This window comes from Rhincodon typus, chromosome 1 (genome assembly GCF_021869965.1).
Source record: "Rhincodon typus isolate 14 chromosome 1, sRhiTyp1.1, whole genome shotgun sequence".
NCBI classification, from domain to species: domain Eukaryota; kingdom Metazoa; phylum Chordata; class Chondrichthyes; order Orectolobiformes; family Rhincodontidae; genus Rhincodon; species Rhincodon typus.
This window is the reverse complement of record NC_063332.1, coordinates 161,281,133-161,304,846: the sequence shown is the minus strand read 5'-3', so window position 1 is coordinate 161,304,846 and position 23,714 is coordinate 161,281,133. Positions and strand designations below refer to the sequence as shown.

The 23,714-nt window shown below is 41.4% G+C and overlaps 1 protein-coding gene across 1 annotated transcript in view; it reads left to right on the top strand.

The window, feature by feature from the left end:
- Window positions 1–21,978, top strand: part of LOC109927407 (serine/threonine-protein kinase 32B-like) — a 169,442-nt gene extending 147,464 nt beyond the window's left edge. Inside the window, exons 8-10 of the mRNA XM_020527421.2 lie at window positions 11,387–11,518; window positions 11,914–11,978; window positions 21,549–21,978. Of these exons, the coding sequence (XP_020383010.1) occupies window positions 11,387–11,518; window positions 11,914–11,978; window positions 21,549–21,684 (333 nt within the window). The 3' untranslated portion in view covers window positions 21,685–21,978. The remainder of the gene's footprint in view (window positions 1–11,386; window positions 11,519–11,913; window positions 11,979–21,548) is intronic.
- The last annotated feature ends 1,736 nt before the right edge of the window (window positions 21,979–23,714 follow it).

The window sequence follows — 23,714 nt, the reverse complement described above, 5'->3', positions numbered from 1 at the left end:
CACCTACACCTGGTTTGGAACAGTTAAATTGCTTAGCAACATCCAAATCAGAACCAATGAAAGTAAATGTCTGTTAAATGGTTACCTGTTTCTAATGGAGGTCAATACCGGCGTGGCCATTTCAGTGATCAGAGAACCAATTCACTCTGAACTTCAAGCCTTAGGTTTGCACAAGACTTCGGCTACACTGAGAACCTATACCAGGGAAGCTTTACAGTTTAAGTGTACAACTTTGGTTCCGGTCTCTTATAAAAAGCAGCTGATTAAGTTACCACTGATTGTAGTAAAAGACTCAGGCCCAAAGTTGATGGCGCAAAATTGGTTGAGAAAGATTTACTCAGATTGGGTCAACATTTCTCAGTTGGTCATGTAGCCAAGTCATAGCTTTCAGGGAAATGAAGAAACAACTATCATCCGCTAAGGTGTTGGCACACTGTGATCCCAAGCGAGATCTGACATTGACTCAGTTACACGTCGACTATGCATATCCTTTCATGAGCTCAATGTTCTTAGTCATTGTGGATGCCCACTCAAAGTGGCTGAACTTGCAGAGAGTTCACTAGTCATACACGGGGAGGACAACAGAAACACTGCATCCATTTTTTACAATAAATGGACTCCTGTAATGTTGGTCACAGATAATGGGCCATCATTTTCCAGCAGGAATTTGAGTATTTCCTAAAATCAAATGGTATTTGACATACAAGGGCAGCTCCATGCCATCCATCATCCCACGGTTTTGCAGAAAGAGCAGTCCAAACTTTGAAGGCAGGCTTAATGAAAGAGACTACAGCTTCACTAGATACCAAACTGTCCTGGTTCCTATTTGATTACAGGACCACCCCTCATACAAGCTGACTTGATGATGGGGTACCAGCCTCTATGGAGTTATTTCAACAACCTCCTTCTCAAGTATTTAAGGATGAGGAATAAATGCTGGCACAGCTATCAAAGCCCACTTCCCTTGAATGAATAAAAAAGGCATATCCATTTGACTATTCACAACAGGCAAAGTCTGCCATACCCAGGTAGCCCATGCCTGTAAATGTCACAGCAGTGCCTCACATTCAATGTGATCCTGTAATTAGATATTTGCTTAATAATAATGAGAATGTGAAACATTACGCTGACAATTAATTTAAGATTGTCTGTTGGGCTGCTGTGTGGTAAACTGGGCATACTATAAGCTGTAAGTATTAAGATACAGAGCCCTGTTGTTTTGGCAGACAGAAAGAACATTTTGTACGCCTGTTTCAACTCAACAAAATACGTGACAGCTATTCTCTGGTTCTTTGCTCAGGGTGATGCCTTGACTAATCAGAGTCAACTTGTCTCATTGAAAGCTTAAACAAAGCTTGGCAGTTAAATATCAGTCATCAGTAACTCAAGCATTTTCCATTGCAATGCCTTTTGTTCATTTGTCAACCAATCAGCAATCTCCTTTCATTCAGTATAAATGTTGTTTTCACTTTACTTTGGCATTTCTTGTAAATTGTCCTGATGAGAGCAGATTGAAAATCTTTGATAAAATGTCTTTTCTTTCAGCAGTACTCATGTCCTATACTAGCAAATGTTCCATATTGTAGCATTTTATTAGCTGATGAGTATTGCTGAGAAAAAGACATGCTTTTGCAGCTTTACATCTTTGCTTATCAGGACAGACTCAGGAATGGCAAATTTCAAAGGGAGTAGCACTTATACTGTATAACTAAAAGGTGCAAATTGGTTGACAGGTCAACTCTAGTTGAAGCAAAGCTATTGGGAATGCATCACTCTAGGGAATTATTGCTTGCCACATTTTTGTTTTATTCAAAAACTAGCATTATGCCTCAAAATCTTTATTTCTCTGCTGAGGGTGGGTCTTTTCAAGTTAGTGCACATGACATCTACTAATTGAGTCAGATGCATACTCAACTGGTGACCTTAATTTAGTTGTTTCTGTCATTCTTAACACACTCAAGGTTGTTCAGTAATTGCTGTTCAATCATTGGCTCACAACTAACAAATGACTTTAAGTTCTGATTTTTGCAAGAATAAGCTTGTTGACTACAGTCATTAATCTGCATTTTGTGAATAGCTGAAGGAATGTGATATTTGATAATAAGTTGCCAGTAATTGGGATATTTGGCCAATGTACCTGATAGTGTACTGACACAGAAACTCATCTACCACATTAATCATTGTGTGATAGACAAAATGTCTCTTTGGCTTGATGGCACATCCTGTTAGCATTAACTGCTGTGTTTCTGCAGAGTAGCAGTGTGGAATTGTTAACTTTACCTGTTGCCCAAATGTTTTGAGATACATCCTCTTCCATGGTAACTTGAGATAGACTTTTCAGGTTGAGAAGTGGTATCTGTAGGCCAATTTGTACGCACTCAGAGTATACAGGGAGTAGCAATCTGATCAGTGGTAAGCAAGAGGGCATCACGGTGACACAGTGGTTAGCACTGCTGCTTCACAACACCAGGGACCTGGGTTTGATTCCATCCTTGGGTGACTGACTGTGTGGAGTTTGCACATTCTCCCTGTTTCTGTGTGGGTTTCCGCCCACAGTCCAAAGATGTGCAGGTTAGGTGCTAACTTGACCCATTGTGTCATGGGATGTGCAGACTAGCCATGATAAATGTGAGGTTACGGGGATCGGGAGGGAGGGCGGGTCTGATTTAGGAAGTTCTTTGGAGGGTTGGTGCACCCTTGATGGACTGAATGACCTCTTTCTGCACTCTAGAGATTCTGTGATTATCCTGCAGGATACCTTTAATGAGCTCTAATTCAAGCTTGCACAAATAAAAGGCTTGGGCCCTATTTATGAGATTGCAACTAAGGGCAATTTTAGAGCGCATCCAGCTGTAAGAAGCCCAATGCACATATTTATCAGTGAAGCTTGTGGTAGGCAGTAGTAGAAAACCCATTAGCAGATTTCTCATCTAGTCTTTTGCCTGTGCTTCAGGACATTGCCTTGACTCCAAGGATTCTGCACAAAGCACTTAATCTCAAATATATCCCAATGCACTGTGATCCCTGCATCTGAGCTACCAATTCCATGGTCGCCTTCTTTAGTAGCTCCATCTCCCTTGGGAGGTATTGGTGTGATAATGTCAGTGGACTAGTATTCCAAAGTCTCAGACAAAACTTTAGTGGTTCAAATGGCAGCTGGTGGAATTTGAATTGAATGAATATGTAGTTAACAAGGTGAAGATAGTCATAGTAGTGGTGCCACAAAACTACCACCAATTTCTGCAAAAACACCATCTGGTTCACCAGTGTTGTTTAGGAAAGGAATTGTGTCACCTTACCTAGTCTGGCCTACAAGTAACTTCAGACCCTCAACAATGCGGTTAACCTCTGAAATGGCTTCTGAAAAGGCCTAGTGAGCTGTTCAGTTTGCTGGCTGTTAGAGATGGGCAACAAATGCTGTCCTTGCCAGCAAAGCCCACATCCCAAGAAAGAAAAATTTTAAAAAAATTCTTTTTGCTCATTGCTTCTTAATAGTGTTATTAACCTCTTTCCTAAACTCATCTTAATCTCTGTGAATTTAATCAGAAATACTACTTTTCTGATCATAGTCACCATCAGCGAAATAGTTGCGAAACAAATAAATAACATATTCACTTCAGTGCTGAACATACTAATAATTATGAAGTTAGGTTTTTATGTTAATTGCTCATCTCAATCAAGCTGTCAAGTTCCCTTTCCTTATAATTATTCAATCCAATCACTTTGTTATCATTTCTAAGACAGCCTTGAACAAGCACATGACAAAGGTGACTGGAAGAGCTCAAGGAAGAGTATTTTTTTCTCAAGGAGGTTTAACACATGCTCATGATTAGCTTTACATGTTGATGGCAACTGTTTCATCATCCTGTCGGTGTTTGCTGATGAAAACCAATCCAGCTGATACCTCTCCATCTAGTCCTGTCCTTTTTAGGTCTTCTCACTGGCACAAGTCTCTTTCTCCTCTCAGTGTCACTCAATCCTAATAGTAGAGATTACAATCTCTGTATACTTGCAGGTAGGAAGTTCTACAAGAATGAATGTTTCCATCTATAATAAAGAAAAGACAGCATCCTAACCACTAGCATCGGGAGCAATACCATTTTGTCTTTCTGACATTGACTGGCCTGCTGTCCTCCTTAAACACTTTCCTCCTTATTACTGAGAGGACCTGGCTCAGCTTGAGGGTACAATAACCATGCTGTGGTCGGAGTGATGGAGGGAAGGAACAAATGGATATGGGTGAAAGATAGAAATCTGGGCAGCAATCAAATAGGAAGGGAATAGATAGCACTGGAAGTTGAATAGACAGAGGGCTAAGTACAGGGGATTAGTAAAGAGGATGGGAAGACGGTAGAAACTGATGCTGGGATTTAACATGAAAATAGTGGAGCTGCCCAGTGGGTAGAAAGTTCGAAGGAGTCCTGCTCCAATGGGCCTGGGAGCCACAATATCCCAAGTTCAAAAGGGTGCCCATAGCTATTCCATTTCAGCAATGTCTTGAAGAGAAGTGGCCACTGCTAGATCAGTCTCAAACCAGCGACAGAGACCAGGGAAGCAGATAAGTGGAGTGAACCCACCAAGGCTAGTCAGGCAGGCCCTGACAAGGGAACTGGCACAAGTGAGTGGCCGGTGAAGTATCATCAAACAGAGGCGACCCTTTTGCACATGGGGTTCCCTCTGTTGGCATAGGCTGCCAGTAAGGAGGGACAACAACTGAGCAGGATGCCACCATATATCGGTGATGGTAGGAAGAGGCCCTTACGTTGCCTTTAATGGCCACCTAAGGGCTTCAACTGGTGCAAGGGGCTATGAGCCATCTAACACCTATCCAAGTATCAGCAGAGGCTGGTAGGTAGCTGCCACGGTACCCCCACCCATTATAAATCCACCTGGCAGCAAGGAGGTACGTAAAAACCTAGCCTGAGAGTGGCACTTAATCGAAGGAGCCAAAACAATATTTTGACGGAAATACAGAAATTGCATTTTGGGGACCAGATGTTTAACCAACAGTAGCTAATGGACATGTGACTGAAAAGTGAAAGAGTAATAAAAAGTGCTGGAGAAACTCAGCAGGTCTGGCAACATCTGTGGAGGGAGAATTCACATTTCTTCTCTCTCTACAGATGCTGCGACACATTGCATTTCTGCGACATTTTAATGCTTTTCTTTCAGATTTTCATCATCTATACTATCTTGCTTCTATGTGGAGGAAGAGTACAGGGGACAACTAGGGAGTCTGCAGAGTGCCAACATGAACTGGGCGATCAGGTGTGGTATAATTGCTGGGATGATTTAGAAGATGAATGGAAGAATACAAAGCTAACATGGCTGTGGAGGTCAAAGAGTTTCTGAGTGATGGGGCAACAGAAGAATGAACTGGGAATTTTAAGGAGGGAAATATCTCTGTGAAAGACATCTGAACTGGGTGGGGAATAGTGCTGCTGTGAGCTGATGCTGGAGGAGGTAAAGTGCCATTGTGAACTGTGGTAGTCAGGTTTGGATGGAGAACAACAGCAGCTAAGAAGTTCTTTTGGGGCCGGCAATGGCATTGTCATTCAGCTAAAGATTCAAACGTAATTTTGTTCTCCATTCTTATCTGTCACAACAAATGAAGGGATGTTATGAATACCAACCACTTAAGGCACAAAGCTTATGTAATCACTTGCTTTCACATGCCAGGGTTGTTTTCTGAGTTGTCAATTATTTGGGAGCTGAATCAGCTTTTTGAGGGCTTGGATCAACTTTCCCTTGTTTTCTGGGTTGGCATAATTGCTGTAACCATCACTTTTAACAATGTTAGCATTCTACAGATTTGCATCTTCCTGGTGATATTTTAACCACATTTTGAATCTTGCAGATAAAACCCCTGGGACCAGAGCAATCATTTTCTGCCGTCCTGCTACTCCCATGATATAACAACGGTGGAGTTGTTTACTAATCACAACATTCAGTCATTATCAATTAGTCTACAATAAATGCTGACAAATGTGAGGAAAGACCCAGTGGTGGACAGCTTTGAGAACCATAGATTCAATATTCTTCCCAAGGGCACTACAGCTACCATCTGTCATGCCTCAAATTAATTACATACCGTATCAAAGAATAAAGTTTTAAAGGACATTATAACCCATGTCTCGTATTACCTATCTATTGTTATTTCAATCTGGATTCAATCCAATGCCAAATAGCTGACAGGCAAATCTATGCCAGAATCCATTCTACAATTCATGGGAGAGGTGTAATTGTCAGTCTTTGTGAAATAGCCCCATAAGACTGGTTAATATCAAAGTCTGACCTCTTATGTTTCTGCCAGAAATATAAAAAGTATAATATCACATTGTCAATCCAAAAGTTTTGTTAAGAACAAAAGTGACAAAATTTGCTGACGCTGACCAAATAGATTGATAGGAGGTTTGGATCCTGACAAGTAGTTCAGAGGGGAGAGGAGCTGAGTGGAATTAGATGTTAAAATATGAGTAATTGAGTCTGGAAGGCAGAGGAAAAAGAAAAAAGTGAATTTAATGAGGCTAAATGGAGTATATTTTAATGCAAGGAGCCTGACGAATAATATAAATAAGTGAGGGTACAGATCACAGAATCCCTACAGTATGGAAGCAGCCATTTGGCCCATCATGTCCACACTGATCCTCTAAGAAGCATCCCACCCAATCCCTGTAACCCTGCATTTCCCATGGCTAATCCACCTAGCCTGCACATCCCAAGACACTATTGGCAATTTAGCATGGCTACTCCATCTAACCTGCACATCTGTGGACTGTGGGAGGAAACCAAAGCAAACCCATACAGACATGGGAAGAATGTGCACACTCCACACAGACTGAGGTTAAAATCAAACCCAGGTCCCTGGGTGCTGTGAGGCAGTAGTGCCTGCCACTGAGCCACCCAAATAGGCACATGGAAGTATGATATCATAGCTATGACTGAGACTTGGCTATAAGATAGGCAGGATTGAAAGTCCAACCTATAAACCTGGTTATAGGGTATTCAGATGAGAAAGTGAGGGGATTTAAAAGGGAGAGGTTGTAATGATTTTCATGGAATCAGTTCTTGCAGTGAGAAGGGAATGATATGTTCAAAAGATCATCAACATGTTGCCACATAGGTAACGAATACAAAAGGGGAAACCTTGCCATTGGGTGTGTACTATAGGCCCCCAAATAGTAAGAGAGTGACAGGGGATAAAATTTAGAATCACATTTTGGAGAAATGTATGAATAATAAGGTAGTAACAGTACAGGATTTTAACTACCCAAATATGAACTGGGATAGATACAGTGTATAAGATAGGGAGTGAACAAAATACTTAAATTGCATCCGGGGAATTTTGTTTAAGTCAGTGTATAAGAGCCCAAGGGAGGGCTTTTCAGAACATAATGTTCAGAAATGAGCCTGTGCAGGTGTTAGGCAAAACGGTAAAAAAGCATTTTGGAGATAATGACCATAACTCAGGAAGATTTAGGATAGTTATGGAAAAGGATAAGGGTGTGCTAAAATAAAAGTTCTAAACTGGAGAGAGCCTAATTTTACTAAGATGAGATACAATTTGGCCCAAATGAACTGGGAGTAGCTACTTGCAGAAAAAAAAACTGTATCACAGCAGCAGGAGGCATTCAAGCAGGAAATTTTACCCTAAAGGAAAAAAAATAGTTAGGACCAAGTCTGGAAAACCCTGAATATCAAGAGAGATAAAGGTTAGGATAAAGAAAAGAGAATCTCATGGCAGATACCGAGCACTTGGTACAACAGAGGAGTATAAAAAGTTCATGGGGGATCTTAAAAAGGAAATTAGGAAAACAAAAAGAATACAAGAGGAAATATTTTTATAAACAACAAGAAAATAATTAGGAACGAGTAGAGTCCATTAGGATCCAAGAGATAATCTGTGCGTGGACCTGAATACTTACACAATAGAAAAGGATGACACAGTTATAACTATAAGGGTTGAGAACTCAGGAATATTAGAAGATATTAATATAGAAAGAGAGGAGATTCTAGTGAGTTTAGCAACTTTAAAAGGAAATAAATCCACAGGCCTAGTTGAGATGTGTTCCAGGTCGATGAGAGAGACAAGGTAGAAGATTTTAGGGGCCTTGGCAGCAATTTTCAAATCTTCTCTAGACTCAGGTGAGATGCCAGATGACCGAATCACAGAATCCCTATAGTGTGGAAGCAGGCCATTCAGCCCATCAAGCCCACACCAACCCTCCAAAGATCATCCCACCCAGACTCACACCCTATCCCATCCCTGTAATGCTGCATTTCCCATGAACCTAGCTTGCATACCTCTGGGCATTATGGCACGGCCAATCCACCTAACCTTCACATCTTTGGACTGTAGGAGGAAATCGAAGCAACCAAAGGAAACCCACGCAGACATGGGGAGAATGTGCAAACTCCACACAGACAGTTGCCCGAGGCTGGAATCAAGCCCTGATCTCTGGTGGTATGAGGCAGCATTGCTAACCGCTGAGCCACCATGCAACCCCTTTTTTTTATTGGACTGTTAGCAGAAGGACTGCTAACATTCTCCCATTACTAATAAAAAAAGGGGGAAGGGAAAGGCCAGGGAAACTATAGGCCAGATCAGTCTCAACTCAGTGGTAGGGAAGCTATTAAAATGAAGGACAGAAACATATCTAAAGTGGCAAGTTGGATCCAAAAATGGTTGAGAGGCAGGGTGATCGTAGAGGGATGTTTCTGTGCCTGCAAGTCTGTTTCCAGTGGCGTTCCACAGAGATCTGTGCTGGGTCATTACCGTGGTGTATACAATGTAAGGGGTATGATCAAGAAGTTCATGGATGGTAAAAAACTTGATAGTGGTAGCAAACAGTGAGGAGGATAGCTATAAAGTGTAAAAGGATATTAATCGACTGGTCGGGAGGGCAGAGTAGTAACAAATGGAATTCAACCCAGAAAAGAGAGAAGTAATGTTCTTTGGGGAGGATTAACAAAGCAAGGGATTACAGTATGGATGGTATGACCGTGGAAAGAACTGCAGATCAAGGGAGCTTAGTGTACATACCCACAGATTGCTGAAAGTAGCCGGGCAGGTGGATAAGGCAGTTTACAAGACGTGTGGGATGTTTCATTTATTAGCCAAGACATTGAACACAAGAACAAGGATGTCTCATTGGAACTGTACAAAATGCTGTTTAGGCTACAACTGGAGTACTAAATGTAGTTCTACTCACTGTATAATAGGAAGGATATGATTGTGCTAGTGATGATGCAGAGGAGAATAGCCAAAATGCTGTCTGGGCTGCAGGGTCTGAGCTATGAGGAGAGATTGGATAGGCTGGGTTTATCCTTGGAGCAGCAAACATTGAGAGGGGACATGACAGAGCTCCATAGGATTAGGAAGGGGTATAGATAGGGTGGATGAGAAGGCATTTTTTCCATAAGTAAAGGGGTCAAAAATTATGGGGCATAGATGTAATGTAAGAGGAAGAAGGCTAAGAGGAGAGTTAAGCAAATTGTTTTTTTTTCACTCAGAGGGTTGTGGGAGTCTGGAGCTCACTGCTTGAAAAGGTAGTTGAATCAGACTCTCATAATATTGAAGCAGTATTTGATTAGTTCAATGAAGCGTAGGATTATTTGTAATATCTAAAATTTAACATGGCATATTACTACTGCCAGGGCTATGGGCTAAAAGCTGGAAAATGTGATTAATATCGTCAGATCTTTGTTAACTGGCGCAGACATGATGGGCCGAATGGTTCTTTTGAAACCCTCTCCCAGGCAGGGAGTTTTCATGCAAAAACAAATCTAATTTGTTTAACACCAAACTTGCGGGAGCAACCAGAAATCAGTGAAATCTGTAACTTTTCCCATTCGTACACTTATAGACTGTTGGTAAAAGGATCAGCCATTGTTCAGTGAGTTGTCTCTGAACCGTAAGGTCCTGGGTCAAGGTTCCAGTCTGAAGCTCGAGGGCAGGAATCAAGGGCAGCACGGTGGCACAGCAGTTAGCTCTGCTGCATCAAGAGCCAGGGACCCAGGTTTGATTCCAGCATTGAACGACTGTCTGTGTGGATTGTGCTCATTCTCCCCATGTTTGCTTGGGTTTCCTCCCACAGTCCAAAAATGTGCAGGTTGGGTGGATTAGCTGTGCTAAATTGCCCTATAATCTCCAGGGATTCTAAGTGGATTAGCCATGGCAAATGTGGGATTATGGGGATAGGGTCGGGGGCTGGGTCTGGATGGGATGCTCTTTAGATGGTCAGTCTGGACTTGATGGTCCAAGTGGCCACTTTCCACACTGGAAAGGAATTTTATGATTCTAAATGAAGGAACTGCAGATGCTGAAAATCAGAAACAAAAAACTGAAATTGCTCAAAAAACCCAGTAGGTCTGGCAGCACTTGTGGGGAGAAAGCAGAGTTTCAGATCCGGTGACCCTTCCTCAGAAGAGTTCTCTTGCTGCCAGACCTCTTGAGCTTTTCCAGCAATTAGAACATAGAACATTACAGCACAGTACAGGCCCTTCAGCCCTCGGTGTTGCGCCGACCTGTGAAACCAATCTGAAGCCCACCTAACCTACACTATTCCATTATCATCCATATGTTTATCCAATGACCATTTAAATGCCCTTAAAGTTGGCGAGTCTACTACTGTTGCAGGCAGGGCATTCCACGCCCTTACTACTCTCTGAGTAAAGATTTCTAAGTAAATTTCTCCTTTGGTTCTATGATTCTAAGGCTGACATGTTTGTACAGTACTCAGGCAGTGCCACACTGTCAGAAGTACTGTCCTCCAGTTTAGTAATCTTCGGAACACCCCCCTGCCCAACAAATCTGTCTGCCTGGATAGATGCAAAAGATCTCATGACACTATTATATAACAAAGAGCAATGGAGCTATCCCTGCTGGTTCTGGCCAATACCTGCCCCTCAACATCACCAAATCTTGCCATGATCACATTACTGTTTGTGAGAGTTTGCTGTGAGCATAATGGCTACTGCATTTCCTGCAGTGAAACAGCAACATTTCAAATGACTTAGTTGAATGTAAAGTGCTTTGAAACATCCAGTGGTTATGTGATGTGCTATACAAATGCAATTATTTCTCTTTGCCCTCGGCAACTGACTGTTCATTTTACAACTTGTGGTGCATTGTTCAGCAATCCAAAGCAGAAGATGATTCTGTTAATTTAGCACCCCATCATCACACAGATGAATCAATGTTCAACTGATTTCCATCTTCTTTTCTTGCTGTATGAATTCACAATGATTAGGAGAAAAGTGAAATGTTAACTCTTGAATGCAGTTGCTCTTTATAATGAAACATTTTTTTGAAAATGGTGCTAATCTTGACCAATCACTCCTCAATTGACTTTCTCATTTCTTTTTCTTTCCTCTGTCGCAAAAGAAAGGGAGATTGAATTGTGATCCAACCTTTGAACTAGAAGAAATGATACTGGAATCCAAACCACTTCACAAGAAAAAGAAAAGACTGGCTAAGAATAAATCTAAAGATTCTGGGAAAGAAAGTTCCCCACTGGTAAGATGTCTTGATTGTATTTAACAATTCCCAGTGGTGCTATGGATTTCCAGTGACAGTGACAGATTTACTTATTCCATTGAATTATCTTTTGTTTAAAAAAAATTAAACATTGGCATCCTTCTTTGCTTTTCTGTAATGCTTTCAGATTTTCTCAGTTTTTTTTAAAATTATCTGATTTCATTTCACAAACAAATCAAGTGGCACCATAATACAAGTGATCTAATGTTATAAAGTAAGGAAATAAATAATCTTTCATTTTTTGGGGGATCATTAAGACTGTTGGAATCAATCATTTCCAAAACTTCAGTGGGACTTTCACAGCTGACTTAACGTTTTCTTGTATTTTGAAATTTCTTTTTCACAATCACTTTTTCTTTCATGTGATTTCAAAGAATGGACATCTTCAACAATGTCTGGAAACAGTCCACAATGATTTTACCATATTCAACAGAGAAAAGTAAGTGCAATAATTTCTTAATCATCCAGCTCTCTCCTTCATATTTGATTTATTAAAAGGGGACCCACTTCCCTCGGTGCTGCCTCCCCTAATAGGATAGCTCATGATCCCTTATATAAAGCTCCTGCCATCATGCATTGTCTCCACAAGTAAAAGTTCTGTCTTGTCTGAAGTGCAGAGGTTATTAAGAGTGGCAAGCCTGTGACAATGCAAGCAAGATCACAGAATCACAGAAATATTATGATGCAGAAGGAAGCTATTTAGCTCATCATGCCCGGAGAGGCTGTATTATCTAGTCCCTTTCTTTTAGCTAGTACCAAACTCCTGCCTTTTCTTTATACCCTTGCACACCATTACCATCCAAAAAGATCCATTTCCTCTTCAATGCCTCAATTGAAACTGCCTCCAATCGGTATCCACACAGAGCGTTCCATGCCCTAACAACTCGCTGAGTGAAAAGAGATAGTAGGAACTGCCGATGCTGGAGAATCTGAGAAAACAAGGTGTAGAGTTATCTCCATCTATCTCCACCTGTCCATCTCCTCTCCACCTATCTGCTCCTTTATCCACCTTCCATCCGCCTCCCCCGCTCTCTCTATTTATTTCAGAACCCCCTTCCCCTCCCCCATTTCTGAAGAAGCATCCAGACCCGAAACGTCAGCTTTCCTGCTCCTCTGATGCTGCTTGGCCTGCTGTGTTCATCCAAATCCACACCTTGTTATCTCGCTGAGTGAAAAAGTTTTCTTCTCTCACATCACCCTTGCTTTATTTGCACAACAGTTTAAATCTATGCCCTCTTATTCTTTTACAAACGGAAACACTTTCTCCCCTACCTATTCTGTCCAGACTGCTCATGATTTGAAAACCGCAGTCAGGTCTCCTCTCTGCCTTCGTCTCTCCCTGGAGAACACTTCCAATTTCTTCAATCTGTCCTCATAGCTGAAGTTTCTCAAGCCTGGAACCAGTCTAGTAAGTCATTTCTGCACTCTTTCCAGTGCATTCACATCTTTCCTATAATGTGGCACCCACATCTGTACAAAATAGGACAGATGAGGTCTTGACCTCTCAAGGTGCCAGACATTTGTCCCCCACAGTCAATTGAGCTATGGATCCTTTTATCTTGTGGCCGATGGACTCAATCTCTGATGTACAATATGTGGATAGTTTTATTGCGAACAAATTTCACATGATAAGCTGATACAGCATATTATTTGCTGGTTAGAAAAGCTGCTCCATTGAAATTAAGCTTTTGGGTGTGGCAGGTTTTGGGGATGGAAGGATGGTTTGGGTTTTGTGGGGGTAGTTCTGTGAAAACTGACACCGAGCAATAGAGTGGCAGTTGCTCTCGGTGACTCGTACAATGTGTTCCTCAACCTCTAACTGTTTACTATCTTTCCATTGGGAGCATCCATTTAGAATTTCCAGAAAAGAGTATTAATACTGGATGTGTTATGGCTTCATATTATTCAATTCTCTTAATTAACTTCTTATTTGTATTGACATTCAAATCATTGTTTAGTGATGTGAGGATACTTTCAAACTCTGATGAAATTTTAGTTATGCTGCTAGAAGCCACAATTACACCCTCTGCAACTGTCAGATACTATTCTTCCACACCCTTTACAACCTCTCAGCAACGTTTCACAAAGACATTCTCCTCCCACCCAGTGCTGAAACCTACACCCTCAAAATCCAGTAAAAACAGTAAAACTTGGAAATGAATGTATTGGTCATACTGGAGCTCCATTTTGAGATGTACAAGACAGGGCAGACCAGTATGCATCATTCGCAAGTTTCACTGGTATTTCCTTCCGAGCAGTTAATGCTTAATGGGAAGGTGATGTGGGCTAGTGTTATTGTCACTGGATTATTAATCCAGAGACCCAGGTAATGTCCGGGGATCCGGGTTCAAATCCTTCCACAGCAGGTGGTGGAATTCAAGTTTAATAAAAAAAAATCTGGGTTTAAGAATCTACTGATGATCATTGTCGATTGTTGGAAATACTAATCTTGTTTCCATCAAGAAATCTGGCCCATGTGTGACTCCAGATGGTGAAAGAACCACCAATGTGGTTTACTCTCAATCGACTAGCAAGCATTCAGTTGTACCAATCGCGACAAAGTCTCAAATGAAACTGGACGAGCCACCTGGCATTGACCTCGGCACCGGAAAAGACAACGGCAGAAACAGCCCTGTCGACTCTGCAATGTCCTTCTCACTAACATCTGGGGGTTAGTGCCAAAATTGCAAGAGCTGTCTCACAGACAAGTCAAGCGACAGCCTGATTTAGTCATACTCACAGAATCGTACCTTACAGATAATGTGCCAGACATCACCATCACCATCCCTGGATATGTCCTGTCCCATGGGCAGGACAGACCCATGAGAGGTGGCAGCACAGTGCTATACAGTCTCTAGGTGTTGCCCTGGGAGTCCTCAATTCCAGACTCCATGAAGTCTCTTGGCTTCAGGTTAAACATGGGCAAGGAAACCTCCTGCTGATTACTAAGTACCATCCTACCTGAGCTGATGAATCAGTACTCCCACATACTGAATGTCATTTAGAGGAAGTACTGAGGATGGCAAGGGGACAAAATGTACTCTGGGTGGGGGATTTTGATGTCCACCACCAAGATTAGCTCAGCAGCAGTACTACTTATTGAGCTGGTCGGGTTCTAAAGGACATAGCTGCTAGATTGGGTCTGCAGCAGGTGGTGAGGGAAAAACATTCTTGACCTGATCCTTACCAATCTGCCAGCTGCAGATGTATCTATCCATGACAGTATCGGTAAGAGTGGCCATCACACAGTCATTGTGGAGACAAAGTCCTGCCTTCACATTGAGAATAACCTCCATCATGTTGTGTGGCACCATAACTGTGTAAATGGGACAGACTTCGCACAGATCTAGCAACTCAAGACTGGCCCTCCATGAGGCGCTGTGGACCATCAACAGCAGCAGAATTGTACTCCAGCACAATCTGTAACCTCATGGCCCAGCATATCCTCCACTCAACCACTACCATCAAGCCAGGGATCAACCCTGGCTCAATGGAGAGCGCAGGAGGTCATGCCAGGAGCAGTACCAGGCATACCTGAAAATGAAGTGTCAACCTGGTGAAGCCACCAAACAGGACTACTTGCACACCAAACAGCATTAGCAGCAAGTGATAGAGCTAAGCGATCCCACAACCAACGAGTCAGATCTAAGCACTGCAGTCCTGCCGCATCCAGTCGTGAATGGTGGTGGACAATTAAACAACTCATGGGAGGAGGAGGCTCCACAAATATCCCCATCCTCAATGATGGAAGAGCCCAGCACATCAGTGCAAAAGATAAGGTTGAAGCTTCCACAGCAATCTTCAGCCAGAAGTGCTGAGTGGATGATCCACCACTGTTACAGATACCAGTCTTCAGCCAATCTGATTCACTCCACGTGATATCAAGAATCAGCTGGTGACACTGGATACTGCAAAGCCTATGTGCTCTGACAACGTTCTGGCAATCATACTGAAGACTTGTGCTCCTGAACTTGCTGCTCCCCTAGCCAAGCTATTCCAGTAGAGTTACAACAGTGGCATCTATGCAACAATGTGGAAAATTGCGCAGGTATGTCCTGTACATAAAAAGCAAAATAAATCCAACCCAGCCAATTACCACCCCATCAGTCTACTTTCGATCATCAGTAAAGTATTGGAAGGTGTCACCAACAGTGCTATCAAGTAGCACCTGCTCAGAAATAACCTGCTCAGTGATACCCAGTTTGGGTTCCGCCAGGGCCACTCAACTCTGACCTCATTACAGCCTTGGTTTGAACATGGACAAAAGAGCTGAATTCCAGAGGTGAGGTGAGAGTGACAGCCCTTGATAATAAGGTTGCATTCGACTGAGTGTGGCATCAAGGAGCCTTAGCAAAACAGGAATCAATGGGAATCCAGGGACAAACTCTCCGGTGGTTAGAGTCATAGCTGACACATTAGAAGTGGTTGTTGGAGGTCAGTCATCTCAGCTCCAGGACATCTCTGCAGGAGTTCCTCAGGGTAGTGTCCTAGGCCCAACCATCTTCAGCTGCTTAATCAATGACCTTCCCTCCATCATCAGGTCAAAAGTGGGGATGTTTGCTGATGATTGCATCATGTTCAGCACTATTTGCGACTCCTCAGATACTGAAGCAGTCCATGTCCAAATGCAACAAGGTCTGGATAATATCCAGGTTTAGGCTGACAAGTAGCAGGAACATTTGTGCCACACAAATGCCAGGCTATTATCATCACCAATAAGAGATTATCTAACTACCGGCCTTGACATTCAATGGTATTACCATCATTGAATCCTCCACTATCAACATCCTGGGGGTTACCATTGACCAGAAATTCAACTGGACTCACCACATAAGTACAGTAGCTATAAGAGCAGTTCAGAAGCTGGGAATACTGAACCGAGTAACACAACTCCTGACTCCCCAAAGCCTGTCCAGCATCTACAAGGCACAAGTCAGAAGTGTGATGGAAGACTCCCACTTGCCTGGATGGGTGCAGCCCCACCAACACTCAAGAAGCTTGACACCATCCAGGATAAAGCAGCCCGTTTGATTGGCACTACATCCACAAGCATCCACTCCCTCCACCACTGATTCTCAGTAGCAGCAGTGTGTACTGTCTGCAGAAATTCACCAAAGATCTTTAGACAGCATCCTCTAAACCCACAACCACTTCCATCTAGAAGGACAAGGGCAGCAAGTATATGGGAACACCACCAAGTTCTCCTCCAAACCACTCACCATCCTAACTTGGAAATATATCACCGTTCCTTCACTGTCGCTGGGTCCAAATCCTGGAATTCCCTCCCTAATAGCATTTTGGGTCAACCTACAGCAGGTGGACTGCAGTAGTTCAAGAAGGCAGCTCACTACCACCTTCTCAAGGGCAACTAGGGATGGGCAATAAATGCTGGCCAGCAAGAGACTCCATATCCCACAAATGAATAAATAAAAAAAAAAGGTGGGATTAACCAGCAACTGAACTTGGCCAGCCATATAAAATGTGGTTGCTACAAGAAGCATAACATAGAAACATAGAAAATAGGAACAGGATAGGCCATTCAACTCTTTGATCCTGCTCCACCATTTATTATGATCATGGCTGATCATCCAGCTCAATAGCTTGTTCTTGCTTTTCCTGCATAATCTTTGATCCCTTTAGCCCCTAGTGCTATATCCAACTCCTTCTTGAAATCACACAATGTTTTGGCCTTGATTGCTTTCTGTGGGAGTGAATTCCACAGGCTCACCACTCTCTGTGAAGAAGTTTCTCTGCATTTCAGTCCTATATGGTTTACATGACCCCTGATTCTAGGGTCCCCTGCCATTGGGAAGATCCTTCCTGCATCTATTCTGTCTAGGCCTGTTAGAATTTTATAGGATTTTAGGTTTCTATGAGATTCCCCTCATTCTTCTGAAATCCTTTCAAGCCCAACTCATATGTCAGTCCTACTATCAGTGCAGTAAACCTTTGCTGCACCCCCTCCATGGCCAGTACATCCTTCCTCAGATATGGAGAGCAAAACTGCACACAATATTCTGGGTGTTTTTTCACCAAGCCTCTGTATGACTGCAGAACGACATCCCTGCTGGTGTATTTGGGTCCTCTCAATGTGAAGGCCTTCTTTACTGCCTGCTGCATTTGCATGTGTACCTTCAGTGACTGGTGTACAAGGTTACCTAGGACTCACTGCATATTCCCATCTGTCAATTTATTGCCACTAAGATAATAATCTGCTTTACTGTTTTTGCTACCAAAGTCCATAAGTTCATACTTACCACTCATTTTCTCACTCACTCAGCTTATCCAAATTGCACTGAACTATCTGTGCATCCTCCTCACAGCTCATCCTCCCTCCCAGCTGTATGTCATCTGCAAATTTGGAGCTATTACATTCAGTTCCTTCATGTAAATCATTAATATATATTGTGGGTATCTGGGATCCTAGCACTGATCCGTGCGGCACCCCACTAGTCAATGCCTGCTATTCGGAAAAAGACCTATTTGTTCCTCAGTAAAAACCAAAAGAACTGCGGATGCTGTAAATCAGGAACAAAAACAAATTTGCTTGAAAAGCTCAGCAGGTCTGGCAGCATCTGTGAAGGAAAAAACAGAGTTAGCGTTTCGGGTCTGGTGACTCTTTCTCAGAACTCCTCTGTGTGTTCCTACGCTGTTTCCTGTCTGCCAACCAGGTTTCTCTCCATTTCAATACATTACGCTCAGTCCAACATTAATCTCTTATGCGGGTCTTGGTCAAAAGCCGTCTGAAAGTCCAAATAAACCACACCCACTGGCTCCCCTCATCAACTCTACTCATCACATTGAATCATAGAGTCATACAGCATGGAAACAAACCCTTCGGTCCAACTTGTCCATGCCGAACATAATCCCAAACTAAACTCGTCTCACCTGCCTGCTCCTGGCCCATATCGCTCCAAACCTTTCCTATTCATGTACTTATCCAAATGCCTTTTAAATGTCGCAATTGTGCTCACATCCACCACTTCCTCAGGAAGTTCATTCCACACGCAAACCACCCTCTGTGTAAAAAAATTGCTCCCGTGTACTTTTACTTTTAAGCATTACAGTAAATTTGTCATGCATGATTTTTCTTTCAAAAATCCATGCTGATCCTGCCACTGTTTTCCAAATACTCAGCAATTGTTCTTTTATGATGGACGCTAGCATTTTTCTCACTAGGATGACTGGTCTATAATTCCCAGTTTTCTCTTTGCCTCCTTTTTAAGTAGTGAGCTTATATCCTCCAATCTGTAGCAGCTGTTCTAGAGTCTGTAGAATCTTGGAAGATGACTAGCAATGCATCCACTATTTTTAGGGCGATTTCCTTAAGTACTCCAGGGTGTAGATTATCCAGGCCTCGGGATCTATTGGCCTTCAATCGCATCAATGTCCCGAACGCCATTTCCCGACTAATACTGATTTCCTTCAGTTCCCTCCTCTCACTAAACTCTGTGTTCCCCAGCATTTGGGATGTGTTATTTGTGTCCTTTATGAACATAGAATAAAAGTATATATTTAGTTGATCATCTGTTCCTTCGTTTCCCATTATAAATGCTCCTGTTTCTAACTGTTAGAGACCTACATTGTCTTCACCAATCTTTTTTGTCTTCTCAAATGCCTCATTGGAACCTGTCTCTACCACATTTCCAGGCAATATGTTCCATGTCCTAGCTACTTGCTGTGCGAAAAGTTTTTGTCATCTCACATTTGGTTCTTTTGCAATTTGCTTTAAATCTATGCCTCTCGTTCCTGATCTTTTTACAAGTGGGAGTTTCTCCCCATCTATCTATCCAACCTCTCATGATTTTGAAAACCCCTATCAGATCTTCCCTTAGCCTTCATCTCTCCAAAGACAACAGTACCAGCCTCTTTCATCCATCCTCATAAAAGAAATTTCTCAGGCTTAGAACCATTCTTGTGACTTTTCTACACTCTTTCCAATGTGTTTAAGTTCTTCCTATCATGGGGTGTCCAAAACTGTGCGCAATACTCCAGCTGAGGTCTAACAAATTCAACATCACCTCCTTGCTCCTGTACCCTATGCCCCTATTTTAAAAAAAACAAGGATACTATATACTTTAATTGGTCTTTCCACCTGTACCACCACCTTCAGTGATCTGTAAACATATACATCAATGTCCTCTGCTCCTGCAATCCCTTTACAATTGTACCTTCTATTTTGTAGTGTCTCTCAATGTTCTTCTGACCAAAATGCATCTCTGCACACTTCTCTGCATTGAACCAATCTACCGCCTATATTTCCACTCTGTCATCTTGTCTAAGCTTTTTTTAAAGTTCACTATCCTCCTTACGGTTTACAATTCTTCCAGGTTTTGTGTCATATGCAAATGTTGAAATTGCCTCCTGTACACCAAGATCTCATTAATATGTCAGTAATGGTTCCAATACCCATTCCTGGGGAACTCCACTACAAACATTCCTCCAGCAGAAAAAATATCCATTTTTCATAATTGTTTTTCCTACCAGACAATTGTATCCATGTTGCATACTGTCCTTTTTTATTCCATGGACTTTAACTTCCTCACAAGAGTATTGTGTGATACTATATTAAAAACTCATTGCTTTTAAAAGATTTTGCAATACCTCCAACTACTTCTGGGTTAGGGCATAATGTTGACTAGTTCAGCGCTGGCAGTAGTCATGTCTATTGCATTATGTGCTGTCTTGTGTTGTTTTTTGTCTCATTATTCCTGTGAAATATCTTGGGTAAGATGTTTTCTACTTTAATTTCTACTTTAATCAATTGCAAGTTGCTGAATGCTTGACCTCAAAGTAGAGACTTTAAAAATTGCATAAGCTTATGGATAAAACAAGTCTCCAGTGATGACTCTTTAAGTTAAGCAATTATCTGCCATTGAAATACCATAAATGTTAGTATGCACTGGACTATCTTAATGTTAACGATTGGACTTATCAGTTAATTTATGGAGGATATTATGTTTCATGGGGTTTAACAGTGCATTTTTCATCTAACCATTGTAGAGATCACACACAAAAGATATAATGCATTTAATATTCATTCCAGGGTGAATAAGATAAATAGATTAATTTATTATTATCATGTATTTATGTTTTACAATATTCAAAGCAGTTCCCATTGTAATACAGGAAGGAAAGAGAAAGAAATCATTATTTCCTGAGATGCAGTTAGAACTTTCTCAGTGAAAAACTAGGTTCATCACAGGGAAGAAAAGGAAATGATCCAGAATTCTTACCTTTGTGTTTTACACAAGGGTTCCTAATGAAAAGACTACATTTCAACGGAGAAGATCAAGTCACGATGTCTCTATTGCTGAAGAGCCTGCTAACTTGATAACTAAATTCGCAATTTAAGAATAGTAATGTGGACAGATTATTAGAGGGGTTCTTGTATCTATAGAATGATGAGTCACTAATTACAGGAAAAAAAGGAGAGAAGATTTGATATAGAACAGTAAGCTTGAAAACATTGTCACAAAGTATTACAGCAGAAATTCTTTGTTCTTTGTCATCACTATGATACTTCAATGAGAGTGAGGATGTGGAGGTTACTAGTACTTTGAGGAGGATAGATTTGGGTTCTAGTTGCTTTGAAATGTTACATTGAAAATTCTGTATACACCTTAACACTCAACATAGTGTTAGCTACGGAGATAGCTATTACGAGGGGGCATAGTTTTAAAGTGAGTGGAGGAAGATATAGGGGAGACGTCAGTGGTAGGTTCTTTACTCAGAGAGTGGTCAGAAGGGGGATGCATTGCCGGAGAGGGTAGTGGAGTCGGTGTCATTAGAGGCATTTAAGCGACTATTAGATAGGCATATGGATGATAGTTTAAGGTAGGGGTGGAGGTCAGATAGACTTTAGGGTTAGGGTAAAAGTTCAGCATAACATCATGGGCCGAAGGGCCTGTACTGTGCTGTACTGTTCTATGTTCTATGTTCTATAGTGAATGTCGGTGCCCCCTTCTTAACCATACACAAACATCATTTTATGGTCTTTACTTTTCAGATTCAGAAAATCTCGGGCAGAGGATAGACAAACATCCAAGATAGAAAATGAAACTTGCAGTCAGATGCATGAAAAGACGCAGGATGGTCAGAACAACAATGTGCTTGAGCCTTTCTACACTTCAGTTCCTAGCTAGTCTACCAAAACTAATCTGACCTTCTGAGGACTTTAATACTCTGCATTACAATGACATTATTTTTGTGCATGCCTTGTAGTTTAATCACCTCTCCCCACTGGAAAACAGCTTGGGTGACTAGCTTCCCAGCAGAGAGAAAAAAAAACTTTTCTTTTCATAGGCTAATATGATGGAGTGGAAAGGGACATGTTGGCTGGCAGAAGGACAATCATCTTACAGAGAGAAGAGACAAAATATATCTTGAAGCTATCCTGGTGTCTAACTACTTTGAAGTTAATTTTCACACTGATTCCTTTAAACCCATTAAGAATGTTGCAGTATCCACCCTAAGCCTTTGAGAATAACTAACTTTTATGCCTTGTATTTTAAGAACGTGTGCATTTTTAAAACATGATAATTTCACTGACAAGATTCATACCCACAAGAAGATTATTTTCTAGTACTTATTCCCCTTGACATTCAGAACTAAGTACATTTGGCTTGATAGAAATGTTTCACGGTCATTTGGACTTTACAGAAGTTTTATGAACTGAGATTGAGATTTTATTTCTGCGCGATTAATTCTACATTGTTAGTGGTGCAGTTAATGTTGGCAAAGTAAGAGATTATGTGATTAAATTGAAAAATGTACATTTTTGTTAGCAATAAATACTAGGCAAAGTTTATATTCTGCCTTGCCTTATTGTAAATTTAATTTTCAACATTAATAGCCAGCTCCTTATTCTTTATTATCTTAAATAATTTATATCTCTCCAGTGATTTTTTTTTTTAATTTGAGTTTGTATGTGTTGAAAGAAATGTAAATATGGTGTTAACATTAAGTTTAAAGATTACAATTTACACCTGATATTAGCTATTATTTGCCAATAGACCAAGAATCTCATGGTGAGGAAAGACATTATCAAAAGAGGACTAGTTTTTAAATATTAAAGTATTGAATTTGTGACAGGAAAATTTATTGCATGTTATGTTATTTTTGCTCCTTGTTTTATTACATTTGTGGTAAAAGCAAATTGACAGCATTTAAGTAAAAGAGCTCAATAGGGTGCATTAGAGCTCATGAGGCAAGATTTAATGGATCCAATGGCTGTCTCACCCAGCAATTGGAGAATTAGTGTGGAACCTTGCCAGTACCATTAGCAGCAGTGACAGCCACGAGAGGCCCAGGATTAATGCAGGATTTCAGGCCAAAGGTGAGCAAGAGAAGGATGGTGGTCACAGGAAGGGGGAGGTCAGATTCAACAGAAGGGAAGTGGTTATCAGTGGCCTCCTCCTGATACTGGGTGGCTCGATCAGACACTGAGTACCTGATAACGAAAGCACCCTTTCTGGAAGGCTCCTGGCAAAACCGACAGGATTTGGTCGGCGAGCATTGGGATCAACAGGAAAGCCGTGTAACTCTGAGTTAATTCTTGAGCCACCACTAATTTGTGGTAACTTAAGGGTTAACTGCCAATTGGCTTGTTAATGAGCCTAATTGACACCCTACTGCTGATGGGCAGGTTCCCCTTATCAAGTACCTCCTAACCAACTTAATTGGCACAGTTTTCCTGATACTAGGTATCCATACTGGTACTCCTGCCTAATTCTCCTCCCCTTCACCCATCATCATGTCTGCTCCAATGGGATCCACTAAATTCCACTCCTGATTTTTGTTGTAGCCTGTAAATAGGAGACGTACTCACAAATTGCCACTTAAGTTCTAGACAATGACAAAAATCAATGCGTTGCAGATCAAGTCATTGCTCAAGTCATTATGAACACTGGGGTTTGAACAGTAGTTTTCTCCTGTGACCAGCTGTTAAATTATTTCTAAGATCAGCAATGATAATTTTAAAAACTTTCGAGGGAGTTGCTGAAAAAGTGATATGGTTTTTCCAAATGTGACAAACTAAAATGGAAGATTATTTTAGTGCAAACATTAACTGGTGATTGAATAACAGTTATTGTTTTTTGATAACTGCTTCAGTTTCTGTTGTGTAGCATTTTGGTCGGTACTTCCATACTTGAATAACTGCTATTATCTGACT